At 34.1% G+C, this 15,052-nt stretch overlaps 2 protein-coding genes and 1 long non-coding RNA gene across 8 annotated transcripts; 2 read left to right on the forward strand and 1 right to left on the reverse strand.

Annotated features, from left to right (window-relative positions):
* Positions 1–10: 10 nt before the first annotated feature.
* On the reverse strand, positions 11–4,298 carry Kap-alpha3 (karyopherin alpha3). Its single transcript, XM_070660966.1, has 9 exons — positions 3,858–4,298; positions 2,743–2,845; positions 2,443–2,647; positions 2,122–2,282; positions 1,803–2,029; positions 1,284–1,649; positions 957–1,191; positions 786–877; positions 11–714 (listed from the first exon to the last, which is right to left on the reverse strand). The coding sequence occupies exons 1-9, from the start codon at positions 3,924–3,926 to the stop codon at positions 628–630; spliced, it is 1,545 nt and encodes a 514-aa protein (XP_070517067.1). The 5' UTR covers positions 3,927–4,298; the 3' UTR covers positions 11–627.
* Positions 4,299–4,393: 95 nt separating this feature from the next.
* Positions 4,394–5,660, forward strand: LOC139105075 (uncharacterized). Of its 2 annotated transcripts, none has more exons than XR_011546126.1 (3): positions 4,394–4,483; positions 4,809–5,160; positions 5,528–5,660. It is a non-coding gene; the product is annotated as an uncharacterized lncRNA (long non-coding RNA). The 2 variants fall into 2 exon arrangements; XR_011546125.1 differs by lacking the exon at positions 4,394–4,483 and adding an exon at positions 4,552–4,641.
* Positions 5,661–7,254: 1,594 nt separating this feature from the next.
* Positions 7,255–14,856, forward strand: LOC139105070 (tyrosine-protein kinase transmembrane receptor Ror). 5 transcript variants are annotated; one of them, XM_070660961.1, is made up of 9 exons: positions 7,255–8,391; positions 11,476–11,673; positions 11,867–11,958; positions 12,081–12,221; positions 12,381–12,543; positions 12,689–12,969; positions 13,232–13,405; positions 13,597–13,755; positions 13,840–14,840. In XM_070660961.1, exons 1-9 carry the CDS (start codon positions 8,328–8,330, stop codon positions 14,143–14,145), a joined length of 1,578 nt encoding a protein of 525 aa, XP_070517062.1. In that variant the 5' UTR covers positions 7,255–8,327; the 3' UTR covers positions 14,146–14,840. The 5 variants fall into 5 exon arrangements, with proteins under 5 accessions (XP_070517062.1, XP_070517064.1, XP_070517065.1 ...); XM_070660963.1 differs by lacking the exon at positions 7,255–8,391 and adding an exon at positions 10,366–10,764 and having other exon boundaries at positions 13,840–14,849; XM_070660964.1 differs by lacking the exon at positions 7,255–8,391 and adding an exon at positions 10,771–11,061 and having other exon boundaries at positions 13,840–14,856.
* The last annotated feature ends 196 nt before the right edge of the window (positions 14,857–15,052 follow it).

Consider the following 15,052-nt stretch of genomic DNA (forward strand, 5'->3'; position numbering starts at 1 on the left):
TGCTAGCAAAGAGTAGTCAATTGATTCATTTATTTAGTAATCAATATCATTATAAATTTAACATGCCTAAAATATACACGAATTTTATAAAAGTAATATCGCTAACCAAGACTCGTCCTGAGTTAGAGTGGAGAGCAGCATGATCAAGCACGATAAAAAGATCCCTTTTTTTTTCCATTAACTTAACATCTTATTGTGAAGTTATTCAATTTCTAGAATAATTTACTCACATACGTTATATAGCTAACTGCGTTTAGCTAAAGACTGCTAATACGCGCTTATGGTATATTATAAAAAAAAAAGGTAACATACATGATAAGAAAAGGGAAAGAAAAAAAATCAAAGTCCAGAGATGCTTAATTTGGTAGTTATCAGCTCCTTCATTCCATAATTAGCTTTCTTCTTTTGCTTCATGATATTTTCCGAATACGGAAAGTCGATAAATCACACTGTATGTTTGTAAGAACAAACGCATTAATTCTTGATTCAATAGCAGTAAATTCATATTGCTATACTGTCATCATTGGAGTAAGAAGGAGATGTACAAATAGGAAAGAGAAAGCAAAATGGCTCCGCGTTGGAGTTTGTCGGGGGACGGCACGATCGGATAAAAAAGTGGAGACCCTCTCAGAATTTAAAACCTTCACTCGGAATACTTGTCGTCTGATCAAATTCAAAAGCTCCTTCGTGCGACGCCAATGGTGCATCATCCGCCTGAAAATTATGATGTAATTATAAAAAGAACAAAATTCATGTTAATGTTATTAAGATCTATGGTGACTCACCTCTTCTGAAAAGTATTGCTCGATGATGTCGTATGCTAATTTATATATGTCTATATTTTCATGATTTTGCAATGCCTCAATTTTATCCAGACCTTTAAACAAAAATAAAATACATATAAACATCCATAAGAGTGTAAAAAAAATCTATTATTTAAAATAAAATATATTTACCTGCACATTCCTCAATCATATTTGCCAAATGCTCGACTTGTGACCCAGCAAGTTTAAGCATATTGTGAATTCCATCTAATACCACCTGTACAACTTGAGTATCTTTACATGTCAAAAGATCGCAAAATGGACCAATAACACCTTCTTGAATTAGTCGTGCAACTTGATCTCTGTTACCGCTTATCGTAAGGTTACTAATAGCCCATGCTGCTTCCTTTTGAGTTTGAAATTCTCCCTATGAAAATTAAGTGTATATAATATAATACGGGAAACAATTTAATATTTAATATATATACATTTTATTTAAATATGAAACTACATGCTTACCTTTTCTAAATTACGAATAATAAGTGGTAAAAGTCCGGCGTCTATAACTGCTTGAACTTGAGATTGATTACCGGCAGTAATATTTGAAAGAAACCAAACTGCTTCTTTACAAATTTTTTCTTTTGGATGAGTCAACAAATTGGGGAAATGCGACAATGCATCACAATTTAAAACAGTTTGGGTTTGGTCATCTGTACCAGTCACGATGTTACCAACGGCTCTAAGGGCAGCAGTTTGCACTTTGACTTCCTTATGCGAAAGAAGTGGTATTAAACGAGGTACAACACCAGTGTCTATAACCATTTGAATTTGCTGATTACCACCATCAGTTAAATAACTCAAGGCCCATACAGTGTCAACAAGAATCTATTTAAAAAATTGTTAGACATGTAATAATTTTTATCAGTTAAAAATAAATGCAATAAAAAAATAATTCTAAGATTAATTTTTAGGTTTAATATTTTTTATAAAATTTAAATAAAAAGAACAAATATTTCTTTGAAAAATCATACTACTTACATTAACATCACTATGATGAATAAGCATATTTAGAGCAGGTAAAATCTCTTGTATGGTTTGAACTGGCGGTGGTGGATCTTTATTTCTACATAAGTTTACGATAACCCATGTTACATTACGTAGAAATGTAATAGGTATATCTGGTTTAATAAACGTTAGCAGTGGCTTTACAACACCAAGATTAATAACGTAGTCTCTAGGTGCTGGACCGTCGCCAATAATGTTACCTATAATAATTAAATACACATATTTATATGCTGGTATGCACTTAGATGTTTTCAGACGATTATTATAATTTTTCGTTAGTTAAATATCATACCTAAGGCCCATACTGCTTGTTCACATACATTCTGTTGACTTGAAAGCAACAAATGTAAAAAGAGCGGCACTGCACCAGCAGCAACTACAGCTTGTGTTTGGGCTGATGTTCCACTTGCAATGTTTGTTAAAGCCCAAGCTGCTTCAAATTGCAACGACGGACTAAAACATTATATTAATAAAATAATTCTATAAAAATATTTCACAATAACATAAATACGGTTTTATACTTTACAAATTACAAAAAAATAAAAATTTCTCGAAATTATTACCAAATCAACTAAATTTACAATATACTTTCACAAAAATTTTTTTTTCTTACTTGTTATGTTGCTCGAGACAGTGAACTAGGATTGGTAGAATACCGCTGTCTATCAATGGATCAATAGGTGGATTACGATCCGATGATAATAATTTCCTTGCTGATTGTACAGCTTGTAATTGTACTGCTGGATCTAAACTACTTGCATTTTCCACTAACTCTTCCAAGTTAATTTTTGCAAGCTGCTTTTCAATTTCATCCTCATCTATTTAAAACAATATATTATAATATTACAATATTTATGTTCATGTTAAAGTTGCTATGCATAAAAATGAGAAAATTTGTAGGTTTAGATATTACCTGTTGAATCTGTAATGGGTACATTTCTTCTTTTTTGTAAAGTTTCTTCTCGCTTATTTTTACGTAATTCCACCGTCACTTCGTTACGTCTTCTTCTCATTTCCTATAAACATTAATTTCAAGATACATAATTGTAATATCAGATATTAAAAAGTAACAAATTCAATTCATTGTCTTTTAACATCATACTAAATATGTATCATACAATAATGAAGTAATATGTCATCATCATCTAAAAAGTTATAATTTACCATAACTAATCTTTTTTTATCAACATTTTAAAATTATTTTACAATTTAAAAGTGAAAATGTAATGTTTTACATTATATATTTTATTTTTAATACAATATATGCTTCAATAGTATTAAATTTTTTTAATTAAAAAAAATTAATGCCAAGTTAATTTAAATTATTACAGTCAATAAATAATTATTTGTCAATTTTACAAATATAAAACATGTGGTGAAAATATTTGTAATTAAAAAAATTATAATAAATAAATTGATATAAAAATATATCGAAAAACTTATATAATATCTAGATAAGCAAATGCTGACAATATGAGAATATACAATATCTCATGAAATGTTAATATAAAAATAATATTACAAAAGTAATTATCATATACAAAAATAATTATACACAATCATATAGTAATTTTCATAATAACCAACAACCTAATAAATTATAAAAATAGCAACAAGTTGATCAAAATAAAATACAAAAGTCTAAGAAAAAAAAGTAAGAGGAAAAGAGAAGGTAAAGTGAAGGGCTAAAATGACAATGGGAATAATATGCAAGACAGACAGAATAGATGTAAAAGATAAAAAAAAAAAAAAGAAGAAAGAGAAAGAGAGAGAAAGAAAGAGAGAGAATATACATATAATAGAGCGAGAAAAGCATAGAACAGAAAAGGGAGAGAACGTAGGGAGAGAAATCAGATGGAAAGCGAGCAGTAGCTCGCGCGAATAAACGCACGTACGAGAACGGAGAGAAAAAAAATGGCATCGCGCAGGGCAGCGAACGTCGAGGCATCTCGACCTCGGGACGAGCAACTTTCGCCACGGAAAATATCCGATTGTTTCTTTACGGGACAGAGAAAACGATTCACTCACCTCCTGGTCCTTGCCTTTGTTCTTAAACACCATCATTCGAGTCTTACTTTGCATTGCCTCGGCCGCCATTTTTTCAATAACCAATTCCCGTGCTCTTGTAGATCAATGTGTGCCGGCACGCGGCTCGTCGTACTGCTATCCGCGAAACGTATGGCTGTTCCGTCGCGCAAACTCCTGACCTTCTGCTCCGCAAACGTCTCGTTCCGCTACCAATACCCGTTTTCGCGAGTTACTCCGGTCTACATCGACAACAGCATACCGTTCTGACGGGTCACTCAATGCGGTGTACGTAGAGACATACGTCAATGTGCAGTATCATGCGTGACGCAGGCGTGCGTAATAATTTCCGTCGCGTTTGTGCAGCAGTATTCCGGCTACGCCGTGGCTCACGCGCTACCTCAATTATCCCGTCTTTTTTTTTTTTTTCTCTTCTACGATTGGGATCAACTGTAACTAGCGAGCAGGCCGAACAGGAACAGACCAGTGATCGCGGACGTTACTCAGCGTTCCTAAAAGAGCGCGAAAAGACGTCAGCGATCGTCACGAAAGCGAGGATGTCGCGTTCCAAAGACGCTACATTATCTGCCTAAAGGATTTATCGCGCTACTTGTTCGCAGATTATAAAGGTACGGCCACATGGACTTAGAGCACAAAACAAAAATGCATTTCTAGTCGATTAGCCTTCTTCTTTGTCTTATAATTTGTAACCTCAACTGTATCCTCATTCTTAGTGGTTTCATCACGAAATCACCTTTTGAAATATTATTTATTTAACGTCATCCAGGTATTTTATCATTTAAATTTTAATATTGCGTAAGTAAAGTTGGATTATATTTTAGAGTTGAAAGGTTTAAGATCGGTTCAACATTGATTGCGTAAGAAATAATAAAAGATAAAAATAATTAAAAAAAAAAATTTTAAATAAAAATCTAAGTATACTTTATATTTTAGGTTCTACAGACCCCCTCATAAAAAAGATTCCGTCGCTCCCGATTCCACGTAGTATTGTTCTGAGATGTAAGTTGTACCAGTTGTTCTCCGTCATTTAAGAATCACCCATCTCGCGTGGAAACACAAACATCTCCGCTCTTCGTGCTCGCGCCGCTTTATTTTTTTTAGACCAACCTCTTACGGCCACCATCTGCATGCATGCCGACTATATGTCGTTCGGTTGCCGCGAACGACAATCCGCAACATTCGACGGGTGTAAACCACCCTGCAGAACATCTTACTTTTCTCCCGATATGATTTCAGAAGACACCCGTACCCTCTTTTATACAAAAAGTTTCACACATCTTTAAAGGTACGTTTTACAAGATGTTTTTCTCGTTTAAATTTCTCAAAAAGTTATAGAGACTCGGTTTATAATTTGCAACAGCTAGCTGATATCTCCCGTGAAGATTTCGAATAATTTAAGCATTATTTATTTTTTATAACACTCGTGACACCGCTTTATACATATATTTTACTTGTAGTTTGTACATAATATAATTTACATATAACTTGATAATTTTATCAGACAATTTTATTATTGCAACTTAATTAGAATGCAGAGATATCATTCTGCTGTTTTACAAACCGTTTGTCTCTTGTGAAAAAGTCATACGATCACCGAAATAACTATTAATGCAGCCAGACAAAAATATAGGGCGTTATCTTTTGTCAAACAGGTCTGACGTATGGCGCGAGAAAATGCTTTAGAGAAGATGAAAAAGAAAAAGAGAAGGCGGCGCTATTCTTGCGTCCAGGTGTGAGCTTGTAACGCCAATGTAAATATACAACACTTATGCCATTCCGTCGGAAGCTCTTCGGAAACTCTTAAACGTATCTCTCCCCCTTCTCGCATTTCCCGTCTGACTTTTGTGTTTCGACTCATCATTTCTCGCCTACTTGGTATGTATTTTGATCTTTAAGAACTATAAACCACCCGCTTTATTAACGGTTCATTGGACGTGGAACCCTTCAGCATTGAACGAGCGTTATCTCAACGGGATCGAGAATATCAATCGTATGCTAATACCGAATGGCAATCCTTCAAAATTATTTCAAACCAAATTATTTCGCCACGCCACTCACAAAAACGGTCTTTCATCAGTCGTCTCTCAGAGAGAAGAAATAAACTTCCCCTTGTTCTTTGTAAAAAAATTAATAATATAAAGGATGGAATATAAAATTTGGTAACTTCAGATTCTCTTTGTGTTTAAAACATGTTGATACCACCATAAAATATTTGTAAAGTGCAGAAAATTTGTTTCAATTTGCCTGATGTATTAAAATCAATTGCAATATGCAATGGCCTAATTTAGATGCATTGATTGATATTTTCTTAATTATTACCTCGAGGTAATGCACGTTTAATGTTGATAATTGATTCTTGACCAATTTCGATACTAAAGCATGCATGTGCACATACGTATAACATATGTATGTGCACCGAATGGCAGATATGGCATTTTCTGCAGAGATAGCGGCTAGAGTACGTAATCCTAGGCGGCAGAGGCAGGGGATGAGAGAACGAGGAGAAATCAGTCATCGGCAATCCGGCCGGCGCGGTATATGCATGTGGTACATGTGAAACTCGACGCACACGACGCTAAAATCACATTCGCTAGCTGCCGTTGCCATATCTGCCTTTCAGCGTACAACAGATATACGCATTCGTTGAAACATGAACACACACTGAGAGTAGTATACATATGACTTCTATATAGACATTCATATTCTTGAGTCGACTTGTTTATCATGATCGGAAGCTGAAAAGTCGGGTTGTTCGCTAAGAGCGAAGAAGCCGAGAATCGAGTGGGAGGCGGCAGTTCGTTAGGCAATCAATGTATCAAACTGATCACGATGGCGCACATTAAACTTAATTATCTTTTCGAGTAAATAGTACATTTTCATAGACAGGATAAGTAAGACTTTATTAAATCCTATTTCCTATGTCCAATTTTTTTTTATTGGATAGTGCAAATATCGTTATCGAGGATTTAATTTATGTTTAATTAATTTAATATATTAAAGAAAAAGGTACACTATGCTTTAAAAAATTTTGAGTGTAAAGTTTTTATTTAATTCTTACTTTGTTCGATAGTTACGATTAAATACGTGACATTTGAAATTTCGAAAAGAAATTAGGTGGAATGTCTGCATGTTTCCTTCGATTGAGAATAAATAAACGATAAGCGGCTGCGATAGCGTCAGCGTGTTACGGACAACGCGCATTGCATGATACAATGTGCGCGTCAATACGAAATCATATGCACAAACGAATTAATTACCATTCTCAGATAAAGTAATCTAATATCTTTCCAGAGAAATTTTAAAGCAACAGCCAATTTCGGTAAACCGTGTAGCTTGTCTCGAAACAGTCGTTATTTTTTTTTTTTTTTTTTTTTTTTTTTTTACTACTGTATGCCTTGTCGAGAAGAAGGTCTACAGTCGTCAAAAAGAATCTTGGAGGCTTAAACTTCTGTCACCGTTTGTTACGTGTTGGATATTCACGCGAACACGTAGGTGGAAGGTTTGAAGTGTGTCAGGTGTGAGTCGCGACGGGGTAGAGAGACGAAGGAGCTGAGACGCACCCTTCCTTAAAAAAAAAAATTAAAAAATAAAAATTCAGAGGCTTACGACGAATCGGTTTTCGATAGCGTGGGTCGAATCGATAAGGCGATGATGAACTAAGTTAAAATCTGGCATAAATCCCTGTCGCGCGTGTATGCGTGCGCGTTCAGTGCGTTTCCGCGCGCGCACGCACCGAAGCGAGGGAGTTCTCGAAGGCGCTTCTTCAGTTTCGGTCGAGCATCCATCGAAGAGAGAATACGTATCACTCGATCCGTCGCGGACCTCCACCCACGTTATTCTCCCCAGTTCGAGTCACGTCGTGGCCGTGGTTTCGGCTTCCGGCTTAAGGCCTCAGCCACCCACCCACGCCGTTTCTGCAAGGAGTGCGTGCTCAAAGGACTTCCGTTCTCCAGTAATATGACCCGCTGCCCCTTCGCGACTAATCTCGATCAGAATTACAGTAAAAAATGGACGATAAAAATTCGATAAATCTAAAACGGACACGCAAGTTCGATATCGGGAATGTAGGGGAAGAATAAAAATGCGAAATTTAATCGGTATTATATTATGTGCCACGTGACGGTGCGTATGATGTAAGACATAATAATAAGATAAAGAGAATGAGATGAAAGAGGCCGATTTATTATCGTCGTGGAAGTTTATTAACTTTTCCGTAAAAGTAAATCCTGCTCCATGTGAATATTATAATATCGAGATCCAATGTGAGGTTTGTAGAAGTAGTGATACACCTCTCTCGCCAAAGTAATGCCGATACAATTAGCGTGTCAATGATAATTGCCACTTCAGCCACAGTAGCAAAGAAGAAAGAGTGCAAAGTGCAGTAAACGAGTGCGAGAATTATTTTTTTTTTTTTGACTTGCGGGTGGTTTTGTTATTTACTTGCACAAATATATGACATACGGACGAAGGATGCCATTTAAAAGAAGTCTCTCCTCTCCCAGGTCTTCGCGAACAGGTAAAAGATGCATTTTTAATTTGACACGTGCGGATTGTCATGTTTCTTACATTAAAATACTTAATTAAAATACGTTTCTTTCAATCCGATACCAATATTTTTTTTTATAAAAATAGTAGAAGATATATTAAAGTCCTTTTAAAGGAAAATATATTTCTTATAAATTTATTTTATCGTTATATCTTCTCATATATATAGTTTTATTGTCTTATTTTTTTGTGCGCAACTAAATACTCGTGGAGATCCGAAAGTTTGTTTTGACATGTGCATTTGTCTACGTTGGAGGAAATCCTGAAAGCTTCTTTTGAGAAATCTGAACACACACGGTAGCTTGTTTCGTGTCTCATTGAGTTAATAGATTCGTGGAACGAACAAGAATCATCTAATGTATATCAAATTCAATTAGACTCGTTATGTACAGTACCAAGAATCTACTATAATCAGTGAAAACGATATACATGCATAATTACTTCACAAATTGTGTTTGATGCTGGTTATAAGAAATCGTTAAACTGATAAGAATTACACATTAATGTTTTGTGCGATAATGCTGCTTCAGATAAATTTCAGTTCGCATATTTCTGCATGTCGCATTTCTATTTTATCATAAATGTTGCTTGTATAGCGCATTACTAATATTTAAACGTTTCAGTCCGCGTAATTCTATAATAGATAAAGAATAAACGTTTATATTAGATATTAAAATAGACTGACTACAAAGTACTTATTTCAGGAATAAACAAAAGAATTTAATGACGAATCGTTTAATGATGAATAATTATTTACATCTATAGATAGCGATCTAAACATTTTTATTTTTGACTCAATGTTTTTTAACAATTTTTAATATTAAAAAAATTAAATGATAAAGGAATATTTTATAAAAACTTGTAACTTTTGATAATTATGTATCAGTTATCCAGCTCGTAATTATAATAATAACAACAAATAATTAAAGGAACGTAAAAAAAAGAAGAAAAAATTATTTAGAAAATAGTGCTGGAAAGATTAATTTACTTATCTGACTAAATTTTGTGATATTTTTATTTCAACAAATGTTTTCTTGGAAAGAAATTAGAAACCATCCTCGTTTTTTCCCTTGTACTTATCTTTAATATCAGGCACTTTTAACCTTTCGATAAGATTTGAAGTAATACTGACATCTGTCACATTTATAATCTTAAAGATATTACATTTAATAAAAAAGAAAATGTTTAAAATTACATATATAATACTTATAAAACAATAAGTATATTGAAAGATTAATTTTGTAAACTCGTTATTAAATTGCAAATACGTATACAACAAAGATCAGTATTAATAAAGAATGTGCACAGATATCAAAACTTTTATCTTATTTTAATTCGAAGTCTAGTTCATAATGTTGATTCAATTACAAACTAAATAAGTAGTTTCAATTATCAAGATAATACGATAAAATAAATGTAGAAGTTTAAAGCTCTCTATTTCTCATCGAAATTCTTTTACAGAAAATTTCGAGTTGAATAAAAAAATCTGTCATTTCAAACGGTGATGCTATTGCAATTTTATTTCTGCATATTGTTGTATGTTATTTTAGTACCCCATATAATATTCAGCAATCTCTTTTGGTAGCTTCACAAACCGCACGTTTAGGCGGGATGAACCTAAGCATCCGCAGATATAATGCCTCTATTGTAGTCTGTACGTCTTAAGCTTGGATTTGCAAATAAACGCGTTTCACCACACGTGTATCGACATTTCCAAATTTACCATTAACCATAACAGTTAAAAGACAATGTACAGATTCAATTAGGATCGAATATCATTACCATCTGTTATCGGTTCTATTGAAAGTTTCTACTGAATTTCCGAAGCGTAATCAAAGAAGCAATTTATTTAATTATACGAATTTATAAATCTTTATTTTTTGCAAATTTAAATTAAAATTATTTGCCGAGATGGTAACAAATGACAGATTATTCAAATTAGGGTCATCATTATTATTTAGATCTCTATATATAAAATATTTAAATTTTTAACTTAAAATACTGTTTCTACCTTGATACTAGCTTTTTCCAAAAGTTTCTTTTAGCGATAACTAAATACTATAGTTATCGAAGAGAGAGAAAAAGAAAGACAGAGAGAGAGAGAAAGTGTGTGCGTATGTATCGTTAAGATTAATAGTAAGTAAACAAATTAACCGAGCCGTGTTTTTCAAAAACTAATCGAGTTACGAGAATAATTTTGCGTTATATTATAATTACGGATGTAAGTTGCGAACTAAAATAATTCTCTGTGAGCTTTTATACGCAATACTTGTGCTATCGAGGGTCAGCTGGCGGAGCCAATAGTGGTTTCTATGCCGCGTATGTACGATGGCAAAGAGCAGAGGTCAGTAATAATGCAGCGTAAATGCGAAAATCACGATGCCGCCGTCCGCGGCGACATAATTGATTGTGGTGGATGGTATCGAGGCGAGTATTAATCCTCGATAAATTAGAAATACGTCTGCGGGATCCTTCGATAGGCTATCGAGACGGTCGATCGAACGCGGTCGCGAGATGCAACTTGCGAAAAGAAATAACTCCCTCCTCACCTCCTCCCTCTCATCTCTGTTCCAAGGCTGGCGACAGATAGCACCGCGTCAACTCGCTATGTTCTTATACGTTACACTCGACGACTCGTAAGGTAAGCTGAGCACGCTGTTCGATCTCACCGAGAAACGCGGCCGATCTCGTAAATACGGGAAATATCGTAATGAAGATACTCGGGGCATGGAATACGGAGCGATAATAGGTACACATAGCGAGGTTCGTTGTCGGGGAGCGCTGACCGCGGAGATAACGCTTTGACCCGTTACAAGCTCCACGAGTACACGAAATGAATGCCTTCACTGTCTCTATCTTCCTGTGCCCAATCCAAATATGCGGCCCTTTTTCTTCCCTGACCGCCCTTTACAGGCCGTTTGCGACGATCCCTTTGGATCTGCGACGGCGATCTCTTTGCTACTCCCGACTCAACTCCGTCCACAAGTAACGTAGGAAATTTACATTGCCCTATCTTTCTACACGTTTTACCTCAATGTGAACCACTTTATTGCAGATTTATCAGAGACGGTTTCTAATGAACGCCAGCCGGACGCGGTAGAGCAACCGGAGATTAAAGAATGCAAAGATTCTGCGCACATTTGTGGGAAAGAAGCGGCTTGTCACACCTTTGAAAACAATACGTCTAAATGTATGTGTCCTCATGACTTGACGCCACCAACACCAGATTTAAGATGTCCAAATCGTATAACCGGTAAAGCTATTTAATTATTTTTTCCTTACGAAAAGACAAGTAATTTTAGATATAAAATTGCCATTGAAAATTCAACAACAATTTATATTGATTATGGCCATTAAACTTAAAGAGAACCTAATTAATTATAAAAAATATATAATTTAATATTGATTAATATAACATATAATATTATAAAGTAATAATGTTTTAGTTCCTATAACGCCTCATCCTATACACAATATAATACCCCCAAGTGGAAAGAACGGTACAAATAGTACAAATGCGCTTCCGGAAGCTGAGCAGGTATCTTTACTATTTGTCGAAATACAAGTTTTACATAAATTTTAATGTTTGAAATAAGTACTATTGTTTAACTATTATTAAATTACTTATAAGCGTTATTTAACATTATTTACAATTAATAGGTAGAGGGGTTGAAGTATAAGGTACCTGAAATCATAGGAGTAACCGTAACTTTTGTCACGATAATTATACTTTTACTGAGCATCATATATGGCGTAAGAAGACGAAGTTACAATGTTAAGTCTCAAAGAAGTCCTTTAAACGTAAGTCATCACTTTTCATCGAATTTTAATATTTATTTTGAAACGCATAAACAGTTTTAATTTTTAAATATCTTTTTTTTATTAATATAAATCATAATTTTTTAATAATTTTATATCTTTAATTATTTTTTTATATTTATTTTATTCGTTTCAAATCAGGGAACACCAATAAATCTGAAAAAAGGATTATTATTAGCGCATAAGTACACATCTAATCCTCAATATTTTACCTGCACATCTCCGGGAGTTCCAATAATACAACGTGAAAGTCTTATATTTCTTCACGACATCGGCGAAGGATGTTTCGGAAAGGTTTATAAAGGTAAAGTAATTTTTTATATAAATAAAAATAAAATAAACAACGTACAAAATTAAGATTCGTGCGAATAACGTAGGTAATTAATGTTATAAAATTATTAAAAGAGATTTCTTTTATAATAGTGTTAATTCTTTCGAAAATTTTACAGGTGAGTGGCACGATGGAAACGCAAAAGAGATTGTTGCTATCAAAGTCCTAAAGGACACTGCCACTCTTGAAACTGAGCAGGACTTTATGCGCGAAGTGGATATCATGTCCACGTTCAGTCATGCGAATATTCTATCCCTAAAGGGCATGGTACTTCGAGACGCGACGAACAATCCGTGGATGGTATTCGAATATATGCCGTACGGTGATCTAGCCGAGGTATTACGAGCAAACTCCTTGCAGTTTAGAACATCGAAATCTGGGCTCCAACCGTTAACGAAGGTGTACATCAAAATTACTAATTAATTATGAAAGTTTTATAAATACTTGAATGAATATTAGTGATTAAGTTTCACGTTTGATCTCGAGTTATCATACAAGAATTCTTTGTATTACGATTCATAGCAAGCATGAGTTGGCTTGACATTAAGATTTTCTCTTGTAAAAAAACTAATTATCGCGTCATTATTTACTATCACAGTGTGATTCTAGTAAAATTTCTTATCTGAAACAACTAAAGAATGATGTGTTATGTTATTTATAGGAATCATTATACTGGATCACGATTCAAGTTGCGGCCGGTATGACGTATCTGTCGGCGCAAAGATTTGTGCATCGTGATTTAGCCTGCCGAAACTGTCTAGTGGGCGTAGATTTAACAGTAAAAATCGCTGATTTTGGCATGTCGCGAGATATTTACACTTGCGACTATTATAAGGTAAATATATTTTTTTAATTATTAATTAATTCCTATTTTAAAAAGATGTTGCGATTTAATTGCTTGTCACCGAGAAACTTTGAAATTAATTATTCAGATTTATTATTAGGATCAAATAGAAATGATAATTAACTTAAGTAATTTATGTTTTAATAAATCATGTAACTATTTACAATGACCACCCTTTTAAGATTGGAGGATCACGTTTACTGCCAGTGCGATGGATGTCGCCGGAAAGCGTAGTGTACGGAAGATTCACGTTAGAGACCGACATTTGGAGCTACGGGGTCGTTCTGTGGGAAATTTACTCGTATGGAAAACAACCGTATTATGGGTTCAGTAACGAGGAGGTCGGACATGCAAGCTATTACTTTTTTATCCGGTTCAACTAAAGATTGAAACTTGATAAATTTGATTTCCGGTAATGGTTCCAGGTCGTGAAACTCATACTTCAAGGAACGATGCTCGTACCGCCAGATGAGTGTCCACCTGTTATTTGTGAAATAATGCAAGACTGTTGGAAAGTCGAGCCGCGGGAACGAATAAAGTTTCCTGATATTCTAGACAGGCTGGAAAAAGTGCAAACCGTAGAGTTGGCTCAACAAGGAACGCTACCGAGGCCACCTCAAGGACCGGTGCTCCTACGTACTCCGGATGTTTTGGATCCGGACGGCTACTTGCTTCCGGCTCCCGCGATTCCACGCGAGTATTTGCAGACTCTTCCAGCTTTATCTGATTAATATAATTAAAATGATGAAGAAACTTTCAGAATTTCAACTCTGAGAAAATTATTTTTCGTGCAAACATAAATCGGAAAAAGTAACTATTGAACTCTTTTACGAAAGTTAAAAATTAGCGATATTTCAATTGTGAAGTGGAGATAACTACATCGAAGCTAATTTAGAATTAAGAATACAGATCGCACAGTCTTCATCATCGTTATTATGGTTTGAAATATTTTAAATCTTCGGATGCACGTCCACGAGATTAGTATTGTCATTTTTATATTAGAATTTTTATTAATGACTTCGAAATGTATTTAATAAAATTAATAAATAAGTAAAATAGCCGTAGATAATAATAAAAATAAGATAAAATCAATTTATGAAGCATATTGAGCATGATAATATATGTAACATGTTTTATTATTTGCTGAGAATTTATATATATGTATTATATAATATGTATTATATAATATGTTTGTCCGTGCAAAATCTATGAAGTTATTAAATTAAGCAATGTAAATAGAAAGTTCCCAATAGTTTATAACCGGAATATGATAATTATAAATATTAATAATATTGTAAATAATTTTTATTAAAAAAATGTATTGTCGTGATAATAAATCCTTTTTGATTATGATTTATATATATATATATAAAGGTATTTTATTATCCTTGCGAAGTACACCTCGACCTCCGCTCCGGTTTGATTATGATTTTTATCAAAAATAAAAAATATATATAAAAAAACAGCTCAAGTCTGACTAAAAAGATTTTAAATTTGAACGTAAGATGAATTGTTTTTTTATGTACGTCCGTTTAAGAGGAGGGCATGTGCTTTGATTGTGTTGCCGTGATACGACGCTCATTTGTTTCGAAGGTGGTCCCCTTCGAGAAATAACAAGACACGGACGGGAAAGACGAA

This window comes from Cardiocondyla obscurior, linkage group LG08 (genome assembly GCF_019399895.1).
Source record: "Cardiocondyla obscurior isolate alpha-2009 linkage group LG08, Cobs3.1, whole genome shotgun sequence".
In the NCBI taxonomy this organism is placed as follows: domain Eukaryota; kingdom Metazoa; phylum Arthropoda; class Insecta; order Hymenoptera; family Formicidae; genus Cardiocondyla; species Cardiocondyla obscurior.

Coding starts and splice junctions, on each gene's coding strand:
- Kap-alpha3 (XM_070660966.1), bottom strand. CDS start 3,926: ATGGCGGCCGAGGCAATGCAAAGTAAGACTCGAATGATGGTGTTTAAG. Junction 1,192..1,283: donor TTATTCGTAATTTAGAAAAG/GTAAGCATGTAG, acceptor TAATTTTCATAG/GGAGAATTTCAAACTCAAAA. Junction 715..785: donor AGCAATACTTTTCAGAAGAG/GTGAGTCACCAT, acceptor CATAATTTTCAG/GCGGATGATGCACCATTGGC.
- LOC139105070 (XM_070660961.1), top strand. CDS start 8,328: ATGACATACGGACGAAGGATGCCATTTAAAAGAAGTCTCTCCTCTCCC. Junction 12,544..12,688: donor TTTCGGAAAGGTTTATAAAG/GTAAAGTAATTT, acceptor AAAATTTTACAG/GTGAGTGGCACGATGGAAAC. Junction 12,970..13,231: donor GGCTCCAACCGTTAACGAAG/GTGTACATCAAA, acceptor TGTTATTTATAG/GAATCATTATACTGGATCAC.